This window comes from Bacillus rossius, chromosome 1 (assembly GCF_032445375.1).
Source record: "Bacillus rossius redtenbacheri isolate Brsri chromosome 1, Brsri_v3, whole genome shotgun sequence".
In the NCBI taxonomy this organism is placed as follows: domain Eukaryota; kingdom Metazoa; phylum Arthropoda; class Insecta; order Phasmatodea; family Bacillidae; genus Bacillus; species Bacillus rossius.
Genome location: NC_086330.1, coordinates 291,293,228 through 291,318,206, shown reverse-complemented (window position 1 = coordinate 291,318,206; position 24,979 = coordinate 291,293,228). Strand labels below are relative to the sequence as shown.

The following is a 24,979-nucleotide window of genomic DNA, read 5'->3' as shown; positions in this document are numbered from 1 at the left end:
AATATGATACTTGTAAACAAGCAACCGTTATCGCCGCACGAGTTCACAGGATGAAAATTAAAAAATTCGATATCTCCAAAAGTATTTGGAATTTCTTATCTCAGCCGGGTTTAATGAAAAGAGGAAGTTTAAGAGCACAGAATAAAGGTATTTTCGGATTTTTAAATTTTTTTTTAAAAAAAATCGCCAAAAAATGAAGATTAAAAAATTCGATATCTCCTAAAGTAATTGGAATTTTTTATCTCCGCAGGCGGTTCTGAAGAGAGGACGTAAGATAGCATATAATGAAAGTTATTTCATATTTGTACGATTTTTCTTGGCGCTAATCCGTACAATACATATTTACCCATAACGGTTTTCAGTGTATTGCATGTGTATTTGTCTTCCTTATTATTGCTATTTTACTTGTGCAACTGAACAACTTGAATTACATTATTATTTTGGCCATGTTGGTATCATATATTAAATAAGGGTTGGTAATGGTATCCAGTATGATGGTATCTGTTTTTATGGTCGGCCTTTCAGGTTTCTCGCACGTTTTCGTTTATAATATTTAACACGTAGAAATTATATATTTTGCTATCAATATATTATGAATTTCTGTTGTCTTTATACATTATAAGGTAAGATTTAATTATAAAATATATTTTTAATGGGGTACAGCACATAAACCTGATTTCGTAAAATGTTTCAGTTTTTCATTTTAAAACCTCTAAAATCAACGGTATGATTTTGCAGTTGTATTATTGATTTGCCATGTTATATAGAATAATGTTTGGTATGGTTTAGTTACGGTTTTTAATAAATTTTTATGAAACCAGGGGAGTTTTACTAGTTAGCCTACCATAACCTGAAGACGTGGCTGAAGTTGAACGAAATCTACCCTATAGATACCGATATATTTTGCATGCCTATCGCAGGGTATGTGTTATTAAATAGCGAGAATTTAAATTATTTTGCTTGAAAATTCTAACCAAGTGTTTAAGACACATTTTTTGCTGGTGGTCACATAAAAACACTCGGCATGCCCTTATTAATTTCAAAATAGAGATTCGTTGTTAAAAAATGTGCTCCACTGTACAATTAGATAAACTATCAAAGAAATAACCACAAGAACCAAATATAATACAACAAAGATGTTATGCAAATGTATGCACATAGCAAATATGTTACTTTGTCTATTCTGATGAGAGTACTCAGTTACTTGTTACAGAGTCATGTATAACGTATCATGCAAAAGCTATTGGGTTAGATAATGTTTTCGTAACATGTTACATGAACGGATGTTTTCCTTACATAGCCTATGTGAATATGCACTTAACATTATGTGAAACCGTCACAATGATATATCTTATTGAATGACAATAAGTCCGTGTGTAGGTAGCCAACACGAACATATTATTAACGTGATACATAAACGGGTACTTTTGTATTAACGCCACCGCAGCTGCTAAATCAGAAGTTTCCAATAAAAACAAGCATGTTGTGACTGACCTAACCTAACCCTTCGATTTTTTAAATTTCAATTTTTGACTGTTAACGGGGTTTTGATTTAACATTAACCCTTCAATTTTTTTTAAATTCCTATTTTTGACTGTTAACGGGGTTTTGATTTAACATTAAATTTTAAACGTTCCAAACAGACCTATGTTCCGAGGCAAGGGTTAGGTTGGGTTTGGTCAATTACGTACTATATTATGCTTTGCTGTCCTGTTGTTTGCTGATTTATGATGCCATTTTTGAGTACTACCAAAATGCGTACTTGGAATTTGCCAAAAACAGATCAAGATACAATTTTATGTTTTCAGGAGCGAAATATTTTATCAAAAACAGGAAATGTGAACTTAAACAAGAACCAACCTGGCCGCCGTCACATCTACTGTAAGAGTTCGCATTGGGTATGCTTTGTTCGGTTGCTACTTCACAGAAGGTGTCAAGCTTAAATAGTATTTGACCCACAAGTAAATTTTTTTTTAACAAATTATTTCATTTGTGATGGACTACATTACATGGAAACCAAATCTTTTTTTTTTGTTTGAAACATATGTAGGTACCGTAGGTATCTTAACAAAAACTTTTATCAGAAAATTTACAATAGCAACATTGGATTAAGTAGTTATATGTTAATGTTAGTGGAAAATTGATTTCATGTAACTTACAGTTTTTGTTTTCATGCAGGCTAAATTATCTTGGTGAAATCAGGCAGTTTTATTTATCCTTCATGTATCAAGTAGTGGAGTTTGACACTGATAGTGGAGGAGGGGTGGGAATTATCCACTCTAAATGGCTAACACCAAGAAAGAAAGAGTGTTTTTGGCCACCTTTTAAACATTCTCAACAGTACAATAAATGTCTCAGTGACGGACAGCATCCTTGTGGAAAATGGAGAATTTGTGCTTTGAAGAGAAAATTCTACATTACTGGTAATATTTTATATAATATACTTAAGTTCCTACGTAAAGCTGTCTTCTACTTTGTAATTTTTGCATTTATATCATGTTTATTATTTTTTGTATTAATTATGCTGGGCTTTAGACATAGATATATTCTTGTAAATCACAAGATTTGAACATGAGTTGTTAAATGAGTACAAAATTGTTTTAAGTTTAACTGTTTAAGTTAAAGTAAAGGCTGAGGTGTTAAACATATCGCATACCATAGGAATTCTCCACAATTTTTTTTAATAAGTGTGTGACATGCACATCACATAGACATGAATAATTCCCATATTTATTAGCTGTGTAAAAGGGTGGGTATGTGCAGTTTACCTATGTAATATTTTTACACATTCACATACTTCCAGTGGCGTAGCCAGGATTTTAATTAGGAGGTGGTCAACTAGGTACTCATCCTCCAAATTCATTCATCTTCACTTTAAGAGCGAAGGGTCTGGGGGTGCTCCCCCGGAAAAATTTTGATATTTATTTGCTAAATGGTGCTATTTAAGGCCATTTTTTGTAGTTTTGCAGAGGTTTTGAAACTGTTATTGTATAAGCAGGCTCCAGGCGAATAAGTTTTAGGGCAACCTTGTGTGTCTCTGGGGGTGGGGACATGTTACCCGTGCCCCCCTCCCCCCGTGCCTACACCATTGCATACTTCAGTTGTATATTGATGACTTAATCACAATCATGTAGGTATATGTCATTGAAGTGAACTTGAATTCTCCTAAACTGTTAGTAATAGTGAGGGTTATGAAAATCAGAGATAGGCTACTGAATGTAAAAAAAAATTGCACAAAGTTAGTCTTAGCTTGTGTTTAGAAATAATTGTAGAAACCTTTACTGACTTAATTATTCAACATGTAACAAAACTTAACTTTGTAGATAGTGCCCAAAATATTTATATAATAAACATCCGAGTCCAATAATTTCAAAATATATAATTATAAACTTAATTATGTTCCTTCCTTGCAGTATTGTATGTAAGCCTTAAATTTTTTTTTAGTTAGAACAGTAAATTAGTAGACTTATAACTGAACTGCATACCTAATAAGTGATGGTGTATTCGTAATAAAGACGGCAACCAGTGTGTGTATGTATGTATGTATGTATGTATGTATGTATGTGTGTGTGTGTAGGCTATATATATATTTAAATTATCTTCAGTGAATGTGTTAAAATTATGTGACAAACAAAACTGTTTTACAAATGAGTGTTTTATTTTCAGATGACATATTAAAGGCCAGAGAAAAATTGAAAGATGCAGAATTTGAATCTGACATTGCAACTGAATATGAGAATGAATCCTCACAGAAAAGGAAGAAAAGGCCAAACAGAAGAATTTTATACAGCAGTGACGAAAGTAGTAGTGATGAATATGACACAAATAACCAGCTAGCCCACAAGAAGTATCCATCTCCACCAGATGTGGAAGTGGCTGAAGTGCCAGTGGCTGAGTGTCAAAGGTCTGTGAACACACCGTCCAACTCAGCAGATTCTGTGTTCACTAGAGACTCTCGTCCTTCTCGCAGAAGTGTTATTAATTCAGGTGAGTGTAGGCCTACCTACTGCAGTTAAGATGTTAGGAAGAATCTGAGCATTTTGTCTCAATAGAGGAGAATAAAAAAATTGTTTTTAATGTACTGTGCTAAAAAAAATTACGGATAATGGCAGGGGTTGATGGTGTGCCTAAACAAGTAAGGGCAGAAAATAGTTTATTGAGAGCAAAATATGTAATCATGTTGATTGCAATGTTTATTATCATGCACAAAGCATTGCTCAATACATTGGAAATCTGCACCATAGATATAATCAATATCCCAAATATATAAATCACTCAATTTTTTTTATTTCTGCGTACCAAATACTGGAACAGTGCAAAGCACCAGTTCCTTTGCCTTATTTTGCAATAGTTATGTTCAGGCCATTTTTTATTTTGGATATTCATAATATGTTTAGTATGTTCTTCTCTAACACCACCTTTGAAGGTATGAAGCCAGAATATGGTATTTTGGGATTAACGCCACCGGAGCCGTTGCTTACAGTAGATGCGGCGGCCATGTTGGTTATTGTTTACGTTCACATTTCTGGTTTTATGGTAAAATATTTCGCTCCTGCAAATATAAAATTGTATCTTGTTCTGTTTTTGGAAAATCCCAAATACACATTTTCGTAGCATTCAAAAATTTCACCATAAATCAGCAAATTAGTGACTGACCAAACCCAACCTAACCGTTTGTATCGGAACACAGATCTGTTTGAAATGTTCAAAAATTTAATGTTAAATCAAAAGCCCTTTAACAGTCAAAAATTTAAATTAAAAAAAATCTAAGGGTTATGTTAGGTTAGGTTAGTCACAACATGCTTGTTTACATTGGAAACTTCTGGTTTAGCAGCTCCAGTGGCGTTAATTCCAAAGAACCTAGAATATTTTAAGAAATTATAGAATATTAATGGTTTGTTATGTTCCCCCAGAATCGTCTTCCTCAATTCTTTGTTCTGTGGAAAATGGAAATACTGTTAATACTCAAGATGTTACTGTGTCAGAAGATTCCACCAGAGAGCAAGTTGGTTAGTATTAAAACCCATAAAATAATTTATTATTTATCTAAACATGATAAGTACCTACTGTCACTTTAATGAGTTATTGGTAAACCTATTTTTTTTTTTTTTAATTTTTGCTACCTATTCTGAAGCAGTTTCATGCTTTATGTAATCAATGTTTCAAATAATTACAGGTTTACAAGTGATTGCTAGACATTTGGCCAAAATTGAGAAGCGTTTGGATGTTATTCAGCAATCTGTATCAGAATTATTAAAGCAGACTTTACCAGACACTGTACAGAACATAAATATTTTACCAGAAGAGTTGACTCTTCCATGCGAGACTGAAGAACAACTCAACAAAGTGGAAGAATGGATATCAATCCCAGAAAATAAGATATGTATGGTAAGCTAATCCAATTTTTTTAGTTTGTAGTGATAACCATAATGACTTGCCTATGCTGTAATATAAATATATGTTACGACAAGTGACGTGATGGTGGCCAAAATTACTGTCTTATACCAAAGTTTCGAAAAGTGGATATTATTTTTCTAGGAAGCAGAGTGTATAATATAGTCTTCTTACTTGTAGCAATAGGTTGAGCGTAACTATAGGTTGCTGATTAGTACCCAGCAATTGACAGAGAATTTGACCACTTGAGCTGTAGGGTGGAGTCACAGCATTTTGGGATTGGATTTTATTTGTGATGAATAGTTTTGCGAAGCTTAAACAAAAATTAATATCTGATTCGTCTTGTAAACAGTATATAAGTTAAATAATCATTCTAAAATAACTATTGCTGTTGCTTTGCACTGATTTCACCTTGTCTTACTGTACCTTTGTGTTGCAGTAACTTTCTGGCTCAAAGATCACAAGGATACACAAATTAATTGAGAATAAGACTTCAGCTTTCAGTATATGTACTGCAAATAAAATGTATTGTGGTAGTATTTGTAAGTGTGCTGTTTCATATTGAGTCTAGAATGGCATCTAAAACATATTGTACTGTTTTCCATACATAGGAACACACACTTGCTACAGTTCGAGGGAGAAAAGCTGATCATGTTGTACGCCATATACTAGAGAGACTATTCACAAATAGATTGGCATTGAAATACAATTGGACAGGAAAAAATCAGAAGATAGCATTAAAAAATCTGCAGCTGATGAAGATTATACCTGCTGAGTCAAAACGCATAGAATACTATTTTAGGTACTTTCGTATTAACGTCACCGCAGCTGCTAAATCAGAAGTTTCCAATGAAAACAAGCATGTTGTGACTGACCTAACCTAACCCTTCAATTTTTTATTTTCATTTTTTGACTGTTAACGGGGTTTTGATTTAACATTAAATTTTAAACGTTCCAAACAGACCTATGTTCCGAGACAAAGGGTTACGTTGGGTATAGAGGTATTTGAGAAGCCCTCAATAGAAATGAATTTTATGTTTATTATTTTACTTCTTACCTCTATGACTTTGTCTTAGTCCTGTTATGAATTATATTTACCAGTATTGTATCTCTATGGTCAGGTCAATTTGGTTTTACTCTTTAAGTATTTTCATGTTTTATCTAAGTAATAATTTTATGAAATGTCTTTGCAAACATTTGTTAAACGGCGACGAATAGGAAATGAGCTTACACCTTTTAATATTGTTTTTGGGTCATTACTGAGGAAAGAGTATATGTGATTGGACGCTCGACTGCGCATATATTTTATTTAAAGAATTTAGTATTTCCAGTGTGATTTCGGAGAGTGTTCAATAGAGAAAGCTTTGACTGTTTGAAACAAATTGGAACTTGAGTTTCTGTTCTACTATCATGGGAGAAGGATTAGAGAGAAAGAGCTCCGTGATTTAGTCATAAATGAATGTAAGAATATCACGTAAAACATTGGTACGACGACGGAATAGCTAGAATCTACGTGAAATTGATGATTTTATAATAAATACCGGAACTACACAATGAAGAAGAGGTAGTTACCGATGTTCGAAGCTCTACTAAAGAATCGACGACGACGATAAGTTTTGACTAACAGCATAAATAGAACTGGATCAACGACGAATTAAGAAGAAACGAAGAAAAGGACTATCAATCTTCGATATGGAAGGAGTTCGACAGCGGTAGACGGCATCGTAGACGGTGTACCGGAGGACATCATCCTTCTAGACGACTCCAGGTGACCGACGCCAGTCCTGCTGGAGTACCAGCAGCACGAGAGGAGGTGCATCGAGACGGAGACCCAACCAGCGACATCGGAGGAGAGTGAGATATAACCAGCAACATCGGAGGAGAGACAGGGGTTCGGAGAGGTTTTCCACAGCCTCTTGGTATTGTAACGACGCGACGAGGTTTGTTTGCCCCATCCCCGAATTAACAAGAACAGCGAGAAGTTACCTGTCCTATTTTAATGGCAAGATATCTTAAACTATGATGTTTACGATCAAGACCTAATTTGAAACTCGCAAAACAACTTAATACTACTTAACTACGTAAAGACTTGTAGCTTGTACATACTGGACCTGGTTAACTGACATTGATCAGTAATATGTACGATATCAAAGTTAAAATCTGTTAAAGTCATTAATTGTCTTGAATGTTTAAAGAATAGCCCCAGGTCCAGAAGTCTTGAGACAGTTTGATCTACCGAAAGAGACTGAGCTAGTAAAAACAAAGAAAAGACTAATTTGCCAGTTAAAATGTGTTTCAATAATATTTAAAATATTGACTGATAACCAAACTATTATTCAGTGATACAATTACGTAAAACGTAATTAGTTCTGAAAGACATTTAAGTATAACGGATATTGAAATTTTGTTTAATGAAAAACCTATTTAAACATGAATAATTGTCTCAAAGGTATTTGTATGTTGCTTGCTAATCATTGACTCTGTCACTTTTCATGTTACAGTTGGATATGTTGCAAAAGAGTATTGTCACCCATACAACCATGATTTTGACCCTAGTAAAAAGTTAAATTTTCATTATATTTTATTTTTCCGATTGATAACCATACTTACATATCATGTGTATGTTAAACCAGATAGACAGAAATATTTAGCTTGGATTGTCTTGAAAGAATAATTAGTTTTTATTACACTGAGATCAGCAGTCATAGAGAAGTTAATGCTTTTAAACACACTACTTATATTTGTTGATTTTAAGGTCAGAATACTTACACCAAAGAGAAGGAGACATACTGCTAAGGAATTATACGACATTTTATTGTTTGGTATTCACACTGAGTCAAACTACACCAGTACATACAACTTGAGAATAATTTATTTTCACTATCAACATAACAAGACATATTTTAGTTAATATTCTGTAGAGGTTAGTAGTTGTGCTACATACACAATCACAGCACTGGTACTTTATAGAGTTTTCACGGCGCCCAACTAGACCACATTTTACATTATAGATATTGGCATTTTAGGAAATATACTCCATAGAGTAATTCTGAAAACACTTCATGGGTTTGGTCAGTCACTATATTGCTGATTTATAATGCCATTTTTGAATGCTATGAAAATGTGTATTTGGGATTTGCCAAAAACAGAACAAGATACAATTTTATATTTTTTAGGAGCCAAATATTTGACCAAAAAGGTAATGTGAACGTAAATAAAAACCAACATGGCCGCCACCACATCTACTGTAAGAGTTTGCAGTTCTTTAAAAAACGTTAATATTGAAGTGGGTTTTGCCAAAAACAGAACAAAATACAATTTTATAATTTCTGGAGTTAAATATTTAACCAAAAAACCAGAAATATGAACGTAAATAAGAACAAACATGGCCGCCACCGCATATACTGTAAACGTTTGCAGTAAATGAATGTAAACAAAACCTATCATGGCAGCCACAGAATCTTAATCAAGGGCTGTGGTGGCGTTAATACGAAAGTACCCTATCTTACTATGTTTAATTCTACAGAATTGTCAGTTTATACTGTAACAAAGGTATATGTTTGGCATTTTAAGTAATGATTTTACTGTAGAACTGTCTTAGAGTGGTTACCTTTTGTTTGTTTAAAAAAAAATACTATTACCATTTCATACATCCAAATTCAACTGAGTGATTCTATTAGTATTGCTTTAAAGTTTTAATACGAAATAACTGGAACAAATTAACAGCTGTATTATCATGAAATGTGTGTGTTAATGAATTATTTTCGTAGAATTCATTTTAGTGAAAACAAGTACGAGTAAGTGATAATACAAAACATACACACACACATGTGTGTGTATGTGTATATATATTAAGTACATTATAAGTATAGAACATAAAATCACTACATATTATATCATTTGATTACCAAAACAGAAAATCGAGACAAAGTGTAGCAGGTGAAATACAAAAAGTAAATAATGTAGAGTTGTATTGTATGAAATGTAATGAGAAAATATTTTCATTCTGAAATTGGGATCGTTAACATGTGAATGAGAATATTAGCATTGATTTTAGCATGCAAGTTTTCAAAGCCGATGAGGGCGAACAAGCAGGTCAGTAGAGCAGCACCAGGATATAAGGGTGAGGGAAATGTGTAGATTCAGAGAAAACCCACATGCCAACGGCGGCATCATCCAGCATTATTCCCACAATGCAAAAGTTCTGGTTAACCCTGCCAGTAATTGTAATATATATATATATATATATATATATATATATATATATATATATATATATATATATATATATATATATATATATATATATATATATATATATATATATATATATATATATATATATATATATATATATATATATATATATATATATATATATATATATATATATATATATATATATATATATATATATATATATATATATATATATATATATATATATATATATATATATATATATATATATATATATATATATATATATATATATATATATATATATATATATATATATATATATATATATATATATATATATATATATATATATATATATATATATATATATATATATATATATATATAATGCATGTTCTGTGTTGCCAGTAAATATTTTTAACATTTCTATTATAGACTAACTTATTTCAAAATTATGTGCATTATTTGAGATTAAAATTATTTGTATTTCCGTACTGTAGTTGTTGACAAAATTAATTGTTAGTTTTATTTCATTACATGTACTGATTGAGCATTAAACCTATCATAGTGCAGAATTGTATTTGTAATGTTAGAATAAAAAAGTTTGTTAAATTCTTAATATTTATTTTCATTTTAGCTGCTGTTAGAAGAAATAAATCCACTAGCAACATCTGTGATGATGATGTGAATACCATTTTACGGAACTGGTTCCGTTTCGCAAAGGACAGGGATGGAGGTCGAGACAGCAGAAGACAGTCGGCTAAATAGAAAAAGACATCAGAAAAATGTCTACTGTGGAAGTTCAAAGAGAACTAATTTGCGAAAAGTGGCAGTTGGTTCAAAAGAAATTTGTCAAGAATTATGTAATGAAATTCAGCACAATTATGTAAATGTTACTGTAAACACACACACTAACAATCATGGTGCTGATTCAAACAATGCAGGTATTTCTACAAATAATAATGATTACATATGCAGCAGTATTAGTAGTATAAGTAGTACTGATGATGATTCTTCAGTTGAAGAAATTGAAAATTCTGAACTTAGTGCTAACATTGTTCCTGTTGAACAAAAATTAGTTGATTGGATGTACAGTTATAACATACCACATAATGCAGCAACAGCTTTGTTGCACATTTTAAAACCACATATGTCAGGTCTGCCCCTTGATTCACGCTCTTTGCTTCACACTCCAAGGTGCTCAGTAGTGGATACACATACCTCAGGCCTTTTCAAATACTTTGGTGTAGAAAAAAATCTAGTGAAAAGAGCCCTAACTGGATTAAAACCTTGTCACTATCCATTGCTAAGAAACATTTACAGGGACTATAGTTCAGAAAATATGGTGACAATTTCTGTTAATGTTGATGGACTACCATTATTTTCCAGTTCAAATAAATCATTCTGGGTATTGTTGGGTATACTTGACCAGGCTGTTGACAGGTGTCCTTTTGTAGTTGCAGTATATTATGCCTTCAGATGCTACAGAATTTCTTCAGCCATTTGTAAATGAATGTGTGTTCCTTGAAAGAAATGGAATAAATATAACGAACAAGCACTATAAGTTTTGTGTCAGTTGTGTAATTGCTGATGCACCAGCAAGGTCATTTGTGAAATCTGTAGTTGGCCATAATTCACTAGATGGATGTGAGAAGTGTGTTCAAAAAGGGAAATACTATGGTAGAACAACATGGCCGTACAAAATTGATTGTTCACTGAGGTCTGATGAGTCATTTAAATACATGGAATACCCATACCATCAGAAATCAATATCAGTGTTATCTAGTTTGCGATTAGGACTTGTGTCTCAGGTTCCATTGGACTATTTACATTTAATTTGCTTGGGGGTAATGAAACGATTGATACGCATATGGTGTGATACTGGCCTTAGGAAAGGGAAGTTAAGTTCAAAAAGCTTTGATACTCTTTTTAACAGAATGCAGATATTGAGAAAGCATACTCCTAAAGAATTTTCTCGCAAACCAAGACCCGTGAAATTGTTTAAATTTTGGAAAGGTACTGAATTCAGATCTTTTTTATTGTATTTTGGACCAGTTGTTTTAGTTAAAGTTTTGCCCAGGAGTTTATTTGAGCATTTCATGTTACTTCATACGGCTGTTTATGTTTTGGCAAGTGACATCGGTGAACAAAACTCATGGAGAAAGTATGCAAATGATTTGATGCATGTTTTTGTCAAAGAAATACCTGCATTGTATGGAAAGGAAGTACTTGTTTACAATTTTCATAATTTGTTACACCTAGCAGATGATGTAGCCAATTTTGGTAAACTTGATCACTTCTCTGCTTTCCCCTTTGAAAACTTCCTGAAAAAAATTAAAAACATGGTTCGTGCACCAAACAATCCATTGCAACAAGTAGTGAAGCGATTAGGTGAAGATGCGTCGTGTTGTTTAAAAACAACAAAACAGTCATCTGTTGTCAAAAATGTTGATGGTTCAATAAGGTATGTTGTGTTTGGAGATCGTAATAAATATGTAATAGGCACAAATTATTCAGATAGTTGTTTCATGACTGTGAACGGTGAAGTAATTGTAGTAAATGGAATTAAAAAGGCACTCTCTCCAGGAATTTACAGTCTTGAATGTAGTCGCTTTGAGAGTAAAACTGATTATAATAAGTATCCTTTAAAAAGCAGTACTTTAAAAATTTACTTAGTGGATAATCTTGTAAAATACAGGAAGTTATACACTACACAGTTATATCGTAAGTGTGTTCTTTTACCGGATTTCAATGATAATGCGTGTTTTTTGTGTATACCATATTGTAATATGGATGTATTTTATTGAAGTTGTCCTGTAAGCAAATATAAATGTACTTCGTTGACATCCTGGAAGCATTTGTTTTATCACAAACCCCACAGTTCAATCATGTGTTATTTACTGGCTTGGAAGTTAAAATAAATGTATGTTTTTGTTTTTTCTTACTTGATGTTTTGTATAGTTTATATTACTTCAGCTCCAGTGTTTTTAAAAAATTCTTTATTGCAGTTCCAGGGTCAAAATTACTCTGTGATTACAATTATTATTTTATTTTTTAATACCTATGCAGGAAAGTAGGTAATAATAATGTTCCTTACACACTATTACAGCTGAATCTTGTGCAGCAATAATTTAACCATGCATCTTTTTTTTGTTAGCTTGTAAGTTATGTATTGTAATAAAAGTATTTTTTTCAAAAATGTTTGTTGTTATTTGCATACACATAAACTGCTTGTTTAACGAAATTTATTATAAACTATTATTGTGTTGCTTAGGTTAAAAAATGTAAATCATGGTAACTGACATTTGAAAGTAATTTAATTGTTCCAAATGAATCATATCAATCAATTGGTAATAGGATAAGACTGCTATATTTGAGGTTGTGTATATGTTGAGGCTGCCTTAAGTTTTTGAAGCGACAGGCTAATTTCACTTTATACGACAGTGATAGTTTTCTTAACATTTTGAAATTGTGTATATAATATTATAGGCTCTTTTAATTTACTATGCAGTACAGTATTTTAACAAGCATTATCTATTGAATTTTACTTCATTTAAAAATGTTTGGGTGCAGGGAAAGTTAAAACCTTTTCAATAGGGGTTAGCTCTGAAATAGTTGACTTTGTGATAGAATAACTATTATATTGGCTCAGAACATTCAGCCTTTATCTCTCTATTCTTGTTAAGAGCTGGACTACCAGCATTATTCCTGTTTTGTCCCCCTATTAATTTTCTAGAATATATATTGCATGAGCATTCAATATGCAGTTCTAACAATTGAGTGCAATTTTATTACAGCACTTTAAGTGTCTAGTGATGCTTTTATTTCTGAAGCCTTTATTTGTTTTTAAAGTACCTAGTGTGTGTGTTGCATAAAGTAATTCATTATGCAAACGAAAAAAATGGTTTTGCCATTCACATGTAGTTTACTGTAAACAATGGCGTAGCCAGGATTTGTGTATGGGGGGTGTTAAGAAGCCTGCAACCCCCCCCCCCCCCCCCCGTATTAAAGCGGGTGGGTCCGGGGGTCCCCCCCCCCCCCGGGAAAATTTGGATTTTAAGGTGTAAAATAGTGATATTTAGCTGTTTTCGGTACTTAAATTTAAATATTGTAATGGTAAATTTTTATTAATTGTTAATATGAAATTTGTTTGAGTGATGAATAAGAAATTTAATTAAAATTTGCTGCTAAGGGGGGGGTTTGAACCCCTAAAACCCCCCCCTGGCTACGCCCCTGACTGTAAACCTTTTCATATAAACTGAATTGCTGCCTATTAGAACTTAAATTTGAAGGGAATACAATGTGACACGTTTGCCCTGTAGTTGGGAAAGTGGGAATATTTGGATGGGTCATTTGCAAAAAGACATTGGTAAATCGTAGGCATTGCAGATACATTTGGTTGGGCCACACATAGAAAATTGTTGGCATTGCAAATATATTTGGTAGGGCCATCAGAATAAAATTGTTGGCCAGGTGGTGTTAATGCTTGCTAGAAAACCGTTGGCCCTTCATTTGGGATGAGCCAGTTGGACAACAGTAGGCAAGTGTGCCAATTATACCGTTGTCCAACGGTGGACATTTTCAATATGGCAACATTGGCCCAACTGTATGTGCTACTAGGGTAAACATTTTCTGAAATTAGACTTCGTAAGAATAAGTGAGCTTGCTACTTCGTAAGAATAAGTGAGCTTGCTAAACAGTGGTGAATTCAAATTCCCTCATTTGGAGTGTGGCGGAGGGATACGGAGTGCCGGCGGAAGAGGGGAGAGAAGAAGAAGAAGGGCAAGATGGAGGATGGGACGCTGAGAGAAAACGTGGGTGTAAGGTGCACAGGGGAGGAGTAAGGAAGCGAGACTGCAAAAGGACTGGATCAACGTGTTGCGAGTTGGTTGAGTGGAAGGGATGCAACAAACTCTTGTGTAGCCATTTTTCGGTAACCACTGAACCGCTGGAAAATCCCTTTGGTTGGGGAGTTGTGCAACAACCAATGGCGCCCGAACAAACGTGAGGCGGGGGTTGAAAACATTACAACTGAGCTGGCGCCCGAACAGGGACCTGAAGAAAGAAGTATTCAGGGAGAAATATGGCTGCGAGAGAAGAGAAACAAAGGAGAAGTTGCGTGTAAGGTATTCCTGAAACAGGATGATTAAGGTCAGTATAATTTGCCATAACAAACATGAGTGAAGTGCCGATACGAGACTGTGGATGGATGAGCTGTGTTCCGCAAGTTTTTGAGGGAGTTGTGTTTTGCGGAGGAAATAAGTTACTGTCACATGGTGTGGTTTTCCGTCGAGCCGAGCTCCTGTGAAACAATAGTTGTCCTTTGTGTTCTATAACTATGGCCGTCTACCTGTTATCCTTGTCCTGCTTTCAAGTGTTTTGTGGATCAGGGTAAACATAGTTACGTAATTAGGAGTTATATAACCTTTGTGCAAGTGGTTTAAGTATTGTAAACACAGGAGACAGTCATGGCCCCAGTAGATACTCGTAGCGGTGGCGCGAGTCGTGACGCAGAACGGAGTAACGGGAATGAAAAGGATGTGGGGATAACTGCTGAAGGAGGGGAAAGTAGGGGAAGGGAGAGAGATGGTGAAGGGGCTGGCGCGAGCGTTGTTAGCCCACCCAGTGCGGCCGAAAGCACACCGCTATCTCCGCTAGGTAGCGAAAGTAGTGAAGTCATAGACATGTTGAGGGAAATTATCAAAGGTTAGCAATCATTCCAACTAACGGTGGAGAACAAATTTCGTGAACAGATTAATCAGTTTATTGGATTGCGGGAGGAAATGATTGCTTTCAGAAAAGAAAAGAGGGAGGAAGGAGATAAAGTGATGGCTAGGCAGATTAGCTTTGAGAACTCCTGTGAACTGTGTTTGGGTGAGGTTGAAAATCGCCTGAGAGTAGTAGGGAGTGGGCAGGAACAGGGAGAGGGAAGGTGGATGGAGGTCAGTGGACAGGTTGCTGAGCATAGCCAGGAAATAACAAGGCTTGGGAATAAAATGTTAGTGCTGGAACAGGAGGTCAGGGTGCAGCCAGGGGAAAGTGAGCCTGTTAACCGGAGTCGAACAAGCAGGCTGGGAAGTGCAGCAGTAGAAACAGCTACCTGTGAAAGCCAGGGGGAAGTAAACAAATGGGGAGAGACCAGGGAGGACTACACAAGTAGGGGCGGACGTTGTGCACCACAGTACCACGATCGTGACATACCGAAGTTCACCGGGAACGGAAATGTATACCCGCGTAAACATACCAGCAACCTAAAGGAGTTTTTTTCTATGTATGGTTGTGGGAGTGAGGAGAAATTGGTAGTGGCCAAGAGGTCAATAACAGGGGGCAGTAGCAACTGGCTTAGGCTCTGTGACCACGGGATGGCAAATTTTGCTGACTTCGAGCATGAGTTTACCGCGGAATACTGGGACAAGAGAATTCAGGGAACTGATAGAGCTGAACTGTACCGGGGACGGTGTGTTGAAGGGAGCCTGGAGAGCCATCTGAGTAGTGTGGTAGAAAGAGCCAGGTACTATGACACGCCATTAGGTGAGGAGGAAATAATAACCATGATTTACACACAGTCACCACTGCGGGTGCAGGAGGCATTAGTGGGCAAGGAAATCACGACAATTGAGCAACTTAGAAAAGTGCTGAAGGAGTTGGATAGGCTCAGTGCGCTGCGTGAGCAGGGGGGAGGATTTTACACGACAGGAAATCATGGCACAGACCATCGCTTAAAGCGAGGGATGGGGGGAAGCGGCGGAGGCCAAAGAGGCGACGGATGGAGTGGAGAAGCGCAGAAGGGGAGGGACGCCCAAGGTCACCCCGGGAATGTGAGGGGGGAAGGCAGGGAAGAAGGCAGGCCAGCCGATGGCAACAGCAACTGGCGAGGGGGGTGGCAAGGAGGGGGGAGAGACAGAAGGAGGGGAGGGAGGAAGGGTGACTGGGCGACAGCCGGTGAAGGGCGCGGAGCAGGAGAGAGGACAGACAGAAATCAAAACAATGAACACAAGGACGGTGCTGTTCCGGGAAACGGAGAGGGTCGCCTAGCCTAAGCTGCCAGGTTAGGCCGATCCACACTGATAGGAGGCAGTCTGTTGACCCGGCAGAAACCCGTGATAGTATTGATGTAATTTTCACTGACGATAGAAGTTTTTTATTAAACGAGGCAGAAACTGTAGTGAAAGGCAGAGTCGTTCCGGAACTGGCATGCAAAGTAGGAGACCAGAGTGTGGCAATCTTGTTTGATTCCGGGTCGGAAGTGTCTGGTGTGTGCGAACAGTTTCTGGAGAACTTAAACAGGTTAGGATATGAGTTTCCGGTACTTCCAGTGCCACAGTTAACCATAATAGGAGCAACAAGGGGAAAAAGCAAGAAAGTAAATAAACAGGTATATCTGAATTTCAAGATAGGGCCAGATGAGTATTTTGCAAACTGTTAGGTCATCCCACAGTTAGCTAAGGAAATAATAATTGGCATTGATTTCATGGCAACACACGAGGTAGTAGTAAGCTTTGTGACAGGGAGTATTTTTGTAAGCACTAAAGAAAACAGAATGCTGCAGGGCACAACGGTGTTCGAGCGGGGTGGGGGGTCGCTGCGAGTGCAGTACGTAGAGGAGTGGGAGAAGGGGAGAGAGGAGAGAGAACTAGCGCTTGCTGTAGGAGGGGAAGAGATAAACAGGAGCCATGTGTCCTTGAGTGGCTGGGAGGAGAGCTTGGACAGTGTGTTGGCAGCCTGTGAGGAGGGGAGTGAAGGGGAGAGAGAGCAGCTGCGGGAAGTACTGCGCCGCTATAGCGATGTGTTCAGCGACGAGCCAGGGCTGACAACCAAGTATACTGCAACCATACCGGTGACCAGAACCACCCCATTCAAAGGGAAAAGTTACGCAATACCTAGAGCATGCAGCGAGGAAGTGGAAAGAAAGATCAAAGAAATGGTGGAGAAGGGTATTATAGAGCGGGGGGAACAGTTCATTTGTCAATCCGCTTGTGTGTGTAAGGAAAAGCGACGGGAGTGTACGAATTTGTGTTGATTCCCGGGGTGTGAAAGATCATATTGTGCCTGACAGGCAAAGCCCGGTTCGAACCTGATTCCCTGTTTGAATCATTTTACGGCAGTAAATATATCAGCACGACCGACTTCACAAAAGGGTATTGGCAGGTACCACTAAAGAAGGAAGATAGGCCGTATACAGCTTATTTGTACAGAGGGCGGTCTTATCAATTTAAAGTGCTCCCTTTTAGCCTACCAAATAGCGTTGCGGAGTTCTGCAGAGCGGTGGATGCTTCGTTGGGACCCGAGCTAGAGTCAGTGGTGCATACATATGTAGATGATGTTCTGATTGCCACAGAGACGTTTGAACAGTATGTACAGATTTGGGATAAACTGTTGTGTAGGCTTAGAGAGGTGAACCTGACACTGAGGTTATCCAAGTCAAAGTTTCTGAGAAGAGAAGTAAAGTTTTTGGGGTTTCAGCTCAGTGCAGAGGGGATCAGACCGGACCCTGATAAAGTAAATTTAATAAAAGATTTTCCTAGGCCACAGTCAGTCAAGGAGCTGAAGGGATTTTTAGGGTTGTGTAATTTTTACCGGCGGTTTGCCGAAAGATTTGCTGATACTGTGGAACCGTTACTCAGGTTATTAAAGAAAGGTTGTAAGTGGCAGTGGGAGCAGGAGTGTGAAGACAGTTTTGAGCGAGCAAAGGCCTTGTTTATTGACAACTGTATAGTAAGGCATCCTAACATGAACAAACCTTTTTTTTTTTTGTGCACTGATGCATCCAGTTACGGAATAGGGGTGAAGTGCTTTCAACGAGGCGAGAAGGGGGAAGAGGAGCTTATAGGGTTGCTGAGTAGGACGCTGAGCCCTGCGGAGCGTGCTTATACAGTCACTGAGAGAGAGTGTCTGGCCGTAGTGTGGGGTTTGGGAAAGCTGCGTAATCTGTTGTTAGGTAGCTCGGTTGTGGTATTATCAGACCACCATTCGCTATCGTTCCTTATGTCTTGCAAGTTAATGGGAAGCCGGCTAACACGCTGGTGTTTGGCAATGCAGGAATATCGTCTAGAGATAGTGTATGTGAAGGGGGGTGAAAACCAAGATGCTGATCTGTTGAGCCGCACCGTGATAGAGGGGGAGGAGATAGTGCTGGAGGAAAAACCACGCACGGGACCAGTGATGGCGGGAATGACCTTGGAGCGAGACGAGATCTTGGTGGCTGAGTTTGGTCAGCTAGGGGAATGGCAGAGAGAGGATCCTGTGTGGGGTGATGTGATCAAGTCATTGGAAACCACCAGTCAGGTGGGAAGTAATGCAAGGGCAGAAAATTTAAAGCAGTGGTATTGTTTATCTGGGGGGTTACTTTTTAGAAAGAAAAAGGCAGGCACAGTGGACTGGAAGTTATGTGTTCCTGAGTGCTGGGTGAAAAGGCTTGTTTGGCATTTGCATCGCAGCAATGGTCATTTTGGGGCCAAGAAAGTTCTGTTGTTAACAACAAATAGCTACTACTGGGTGAGCATGGAGAAAAGTATTAGGAAGATATTACAGAGTTGTGACATATGCCAGAAGGCCAAGTATCCGAATAGGAGCTGGGAGGACCGTTGGGTGCCGATTATTCCTGAGGGGCCCGGGGAGCCGATCGCAGTTGATTTGTATGGACCATTACCAAAGGGTCGGGGCGGTGTTCAGTATCTGTTCGTAGTGTTGGATGTGTTCTCAAAGCTGGTCTGTTGTTATCCATTAAAGAAAGCTACCGCAGCTGCTTGTGTTAGCAAGATGATCAATCAGTATTTAAGTGAGTATGGGGTACCTAAGAGGGTGCTTAGCGATCATGGGACGCAATTTACATCAGACATGTGGAGATGGGAGTGCGCCTGGGCAGGAACAGAAGTAGTTTACAGTTCTGTCCGACATCCCCAAAGCAATCCTAGTGAGTCAGTCATGCGGGAAATAGGGAGATTGCTGCGGACCTACTGCCATGATAGCCATAGTAAGTGGGCCGATGCAGTTCCGCTCATCAACAGATTGCTTTATGAGCAGGTACACAGTGGGACCGGGTTCTCTCCTCGAGAGATTGTGACAGATGAAAGACAACGGGATGAGCTAGCAGGACAATGTGTGTTTCCTGCAGGCGATGAATTGAGGAGGGAATATAGGGTGAAAGAAGTACGCCTTCGCTTGAAGCATGCAGCGTTAAAGAGGGGTCAGCAGCAAAGTAAACCCTTTCAGAGATCCCAGGTAGGGGACCTAGTACTACTCAGAGTTAGTGAGAAAAGTAACTATTTGCAGAAGGAAACCAAGAAACTTCACCTACTCTATGAGGGACCTTTCAGGCTAAGCAAGGCAGTGGGCGCGAATGTTTGGGAACTGGTGGGGGTCAAAAATAATGAAGTGCGGGGTATCTTTAATCAAGGGTTACTGAAGCCTTACTTTTGTGACATGTGATTTGAGGCTGTTAAAGAAAGGGGCCATGACTGGATCTCATGTGGTAGGGGCAACATGGTTGGGTTACCCTAGTGGGAGACTAGAAGCCATGGCAACTAAGAGCCTGTGTAGATAAGAGGTGTTATTATATAGAGGAGAATGAGGAATGTTATTTGTGTTGATCATGCAACTAGTGCAGTGACTGACATGAGCCTGCTGAGAGAGAAAGCCATCTGAATTTGTGAGAGTCACCCATTAGGATGACTTTATCTGGGGGGTTGTGAGGTGGACTGCAGCTTATCCCCATGCCCTGATAAAATGGCAGTTAAGCCATTTCTTCCAACTTTGATAGCAGTATTGTCTGCAGCCAGGGGGCTGTTATTGGCTAGGAACTACTTTCTTGCGCCCTGATCCACCTATTTTTTAGCTTGAAACTTTTGCGTGTGAACTTGGCGGAGGGATACGGAGTGCCGGCGGAAGAGGGGAGAGAAGAAGAAGAAGGGCAAGATGGAGGATGGGACGCTGAGAGAAAACGTGGGTGTAAGGTGCACAGGGGAGGAGTAAGGAAGCGAGACTGCAAAAGGACTGGATCAACGTGTTGCGAGTTGGTTGAGTGGAAGGGATGCGACAAACTCTTGTGTAGCCATTTTTCGGTAACCACTGAAACTCTGGAAAATCCCTTTGGTTGGGGAGTTGTGCAACAACCAATGGCGCCCGAACAAACGTGAGTCGGGGGTGGAAAACGTTACAGTATGTTAACCTACTTATCTAGGTATTTCTCTAAAAACATATATTCATTTTTTAAAAATTGTATTTGTTATTGGGGGCCATGTGACAAGTCACATTCAATTGAAAATAAAAGATGGGAACACATTGTGTGTATCTGGTAAATTTGCTAAGTTGTGTCTTTTGCGAAATAAGACAAAAAACTAAAGCGAAAGGTTGGTGACGTTAGGCCAGCTACATTAATAATATGTAAAATCTTTATTGAACAATGTATAATGCAATTTGTAGTTGACTTGAACTAGCTACTTATTATTTGCAATATTTCACTGAAGCTATAACTTTAGACATGTAACACTTGAATTGTAGCTTTGATGTTTCGTGTAAGTGTTATTTATTGAGTATTTAGTTAAAAAATTACCTAGGTTCAATCTTTGAATAAAACTTTACTGGTAGTTCATTAATGCTCGCAAATGTTTTTGAGTTTATTGTATAAACAAAAAAATATATAATGCTTGGGGGACCGTTCATTAATTATGTAAGGACAGTTTTTGCCCATTTTGACCTCCCTCCCCCTATGTAAGGACACAGAAGATATTTTGGACCCCTTCCTTCCCCTTCTTACTTTAAATTGTACCTAGAGTTTCCCTAATAAACGTTAAGTGTTAAATAGTTAAATGCATTAGAGAAGGTTCAGTTACACTAAAAAGATTATTTGACATAAATCAAAATTTGTATTTTTTGAAATTTTTTTTGTGTTTGGAAAATGTGTATTATAATTAAATTAATATTTGAAACAATTTTAAAGTCAGGAAATAAATCAGTCCACAGTCTAAAAACATGGAATAGGTACTTCGCGTAACATAATGAATGACTAGATTTGAAATAGTCTTAAAGGAAATCAGTCAAAGAGTAACAGCTGGTTCAGTACAGATCATCAAGCATCATCCAGGCTGAACGGGTTGGCAAGCCATGCCTACTGCCCAGTCTAAGAAAATCTGTAGTTTGTCAGATGCAGCAGCAGATGGCACTGAGTTGTGTGCAACACACTGTTAAGCTGTGATTGTCCGATGTGTCCTGGTGCTCATCGAGGTATTGGTGCTTGAATGTATAGTCATTTATGATTTTTAGCTGATGTAGGCAAATAGTCTTCCTCCCATAGTAGGCTAGGTAACCAAAGCCAGTATGTTGCTTAAATGCTATAGGTAGTAGTGTTTAAACATTTTGGGAGGTGGAAAAAATATAAATTTGGTAAAACTAAACAATGCACTCGCCTAATAACTATGCCATAAAAGTTGGTCTACGACTATAGGTGACTGTAACATAAATGCTTAAAAAATTATAGGGGTGTGTGTTTTTTTTTGTACACTCAAGTGACTTAATGTTTTTTTATTTGTTTGATGGCAACACTGATGCTTTTAAAAGGTAGAAATAAAATATTTGTAAAAATCATTTATATTCATGTACCAGTTCTGCTTTTACCTACTTAAAAAATATTGCATGTGTGAGTTGAGCATGTGTAAATTTTTAAATGTTTTCATTTTTTAAAACCAATTTTATTATTGCAAAGCAGTAAATGTTTTTTGTGCTATTTATATCTAGGACTGTGAGCAACTTCTCCACTAAGCCCTCCACCTCAGCAACATCGTTATCATCGTTCAGTGCTGGAGATGTTGAAAAAGCTTCAACATCAAATGGATCAACACCAACTACATCAGCATCGCCACCCTCTTCATGTACAACATTCTCCCGCTCAGCTTCCCCAACAAGCTCACCAGATGATGCTAATAATTGTTTTTTGAAAGGAAAAGGACTGCCAAGAAAACATGTTGCAAAAGGTGAAATTCCTGTGTTGGAAAAAACATTGCAAAAAACTGCCGAAGTACTGTTGGCTAAACAAAATGAAAGCCCCGAAGACTTGTTTGGTAAATTTGTAGCCTCTAAACTTAAAAATGTTGCCCCAAAAAGTAGGGGTAAACTGCAGATTGAAATACTGCAGTTAATTGATTCGTACTTGTCATTTTATACTGCTTGAATAAGTAATTTGTTTTATGTTCTTATGTGTATTTGTAATTGTTCTTATTATCTTATTTTCTTGCTGTATTTTTTTTGCAGATTTCTACATAATGTCTAAAGTCATGGCGTGGACTGTGTACCCTTATAAAGTTGTGAACAGTCTAATACAATTTGTTCCAATGACCTATCATGATTTCTCTTGTACATATATTAATTTTAAGCTCTGATGTAATGAACAATGTAAATAACAATACAATTCTGTAAATATAAAACAATTGTATTAAAAAAAATAACTATCAAGCAACAACAATTTCCAATTGTAACAATTTAATGTTTTTTTTTGGGTCTACTAGTAAAATATTATTACAATTTTTTTGCACAAGTTGTTTTAAGAAAATTGAGTAATCAGTTTTTTTTTTAAATGAGTAAAGTTGTACAGTATGCGAAATAGATTAGTTGTTTGCAAAAGAATGTGCCTTTTTTTTGTAAAAATTCTTACCTGTTTTTCATTAAATTAAAATTCCAAAATGTTTTTCTCAATACCCTTAAAAGTTAAAACTGTTTCTAAATTCCTACTGGTTTGCTAGAAACCGCAGTTTATAGATTTAAACACCCGTGTATTGCTGTAGCCACTGCAATTGTCAAATATTGAAAATGTTGGAGGATGAGGTAAGGTCAGGGGTGCAACAACAGGGGGGGGGGGCAAGGGTATTTCCCCCCCCCTCAGAAACCTTGTAGTGGGGGCAGACGGGGGCAAAGAAAGTGCTGTGTAATCAATTTTTAGATAATAAAACTGCTTAAATAGCACCATTTTCCACCTTGAAATACAAATTTTCCCGGGGGAGGAGCCCCGGACCCCCCGCTTCAATAGGTGGGGTCGATGATTCTTTATAAAAAGGTATATTGCCCCCCCTTTGGAAATTTAGTTGTTGCGCCCCTGGGTAAGGTTAGATACATTTAAAGTACTTTAAAACATTGTGGACAGTCATTAGACTCAAAACACTAGTTTAAATGCAGATTTTATGAATTTGGTAGTTATTTATAAAAAATAAACAAATTGAAAATAGAAAGTTTAATATTTCCTTGCAATTGCAATACACATGTAAACTTGATTATTGAAACAATACACTTGTTGACTAAAGTTCTCCAAAACAAAAAAAAACAGAACTACACAGGTAAACAATTAATCGATGCTGTTTTCAGGGTTATAACAGGAACATCCTTTGTGTACTAAATAAGCATTTTCGGAATTTTAATTTTCCGGAAAAGCCTCTATGCAAGATTATTACTCTGCTTTTTTCTTATGAAGCTACGACCTTTCCAGAGATAATTTCCCACATTAAAAGATAGGAAAAGGCTGCTGGATATTAAAGTTTTAGAACTTTCGACACCACAGCTGTTTATCTTGTGACCAGTCCTGTTTTGTAACTTGTTCGTGACCTGTAGACCATTTCATGAAGTAGATTTTTTCTTTATTTTAAAATAATTTACAGAACTGGCAACAAATCCATGAAAATGTGACAAGTCACAATCATGCCTGGCTAAGATTATGATCATAACTTGCATATACAGAAAACACTTAAAAAATATTTCACTAAAGGTTACAAGTAATGGGATGTAAAGTGTGCTATTAATTTTATTGTCAATGCTCTCCAAAATATTAAGGATTGTGTTAAAATTAAGTGTTTGAAATGAATTTGAATTACTCTATGATTCTCATGTAAATTTAAGTGTCACTGTCGCTCTTCAGTGCTGTGCCTTCACAAAGTAATGTCCCTAGTGACCTAATCGTCTGGCTAGTTACCAAATATAAACAGGAACTGTATGCCAGTGGACTGCCTGGGCCTCGCTGCACACTTGGGGGCCTAAAATTTCTAATTTATTAAAACTTACAAAAAAAAGGATAAAAATGAAGGTTTAAGCTTAATGCTTCATGGCCTTGGCACCTAGATATGAAATTGTTTGCCTCAATTTAATCATACTATGGTTTGGTGGGCCACCATCTCACACGTCCTACTGGCACAGTACTTTTTAACACTTGCAATACAACGCAACTGAGTGGCAGCTGTGTAACTTCACCGACCAATCACAACATAGCCCTTACATCCAAGAACACAATATCATACAACATATCTTAACCTCCCGTAGAGGTGTTTCTGCAAAAGAAAATCATCACAAATTCTTCTCCGATTGGTTGGCACAAAACCCTAATACTTTTACCGCCTCCCATGGATAC

At 37.1% G+C, this 24,979-nt stretch overlaps 1 protein-coding gene across 2 annotated transcripts in view; it reads left to right on the top strand.

The window, feature by feature from the left end:
- The window catches only part of LOC134527735 (uncharacterized), a 29,409-nt gene extending 16,616 nt beyond the window's left edge, over positions 1-12,793 (top strand). The window contains exons 1-6 of one of the 2 annotated variants that reach the window (XM_063360659.1): positions 630-1,881; positions 2,179-2,423; positions 3,667-3,987; positions 4,914-5,009; positions 5,177-5,388; positions 10,235-12,793. In XM_063360659.1, coding sequence (XP_063216729.1) covers positions 1,799-1,881; positions 2,179-2,423; positions 3,667-3,987; positions 4,914-5,009; positions 5,177-5,388; positions 10,235-10,285 — 1,008 coding nt within the window. In that variant the 5' untranslated portion in view covers positions 630-1,798 and the 3' untranslated portion in view covers positions 10,286-12,793. Of the gene's footprint in view, positions 1-629; positions 1,882-2,178; positions 2,424-3,666; positions 3,988-4,913; positions 5,010-5,176; positions 5,389-10,234 lie in introns of those variants that run through there. The other variant, XM_063360658.1, reaches the window with a different exon arrangement.
- Positions 12,794-24,979: the final 12,186 nt, after the last annotated feature.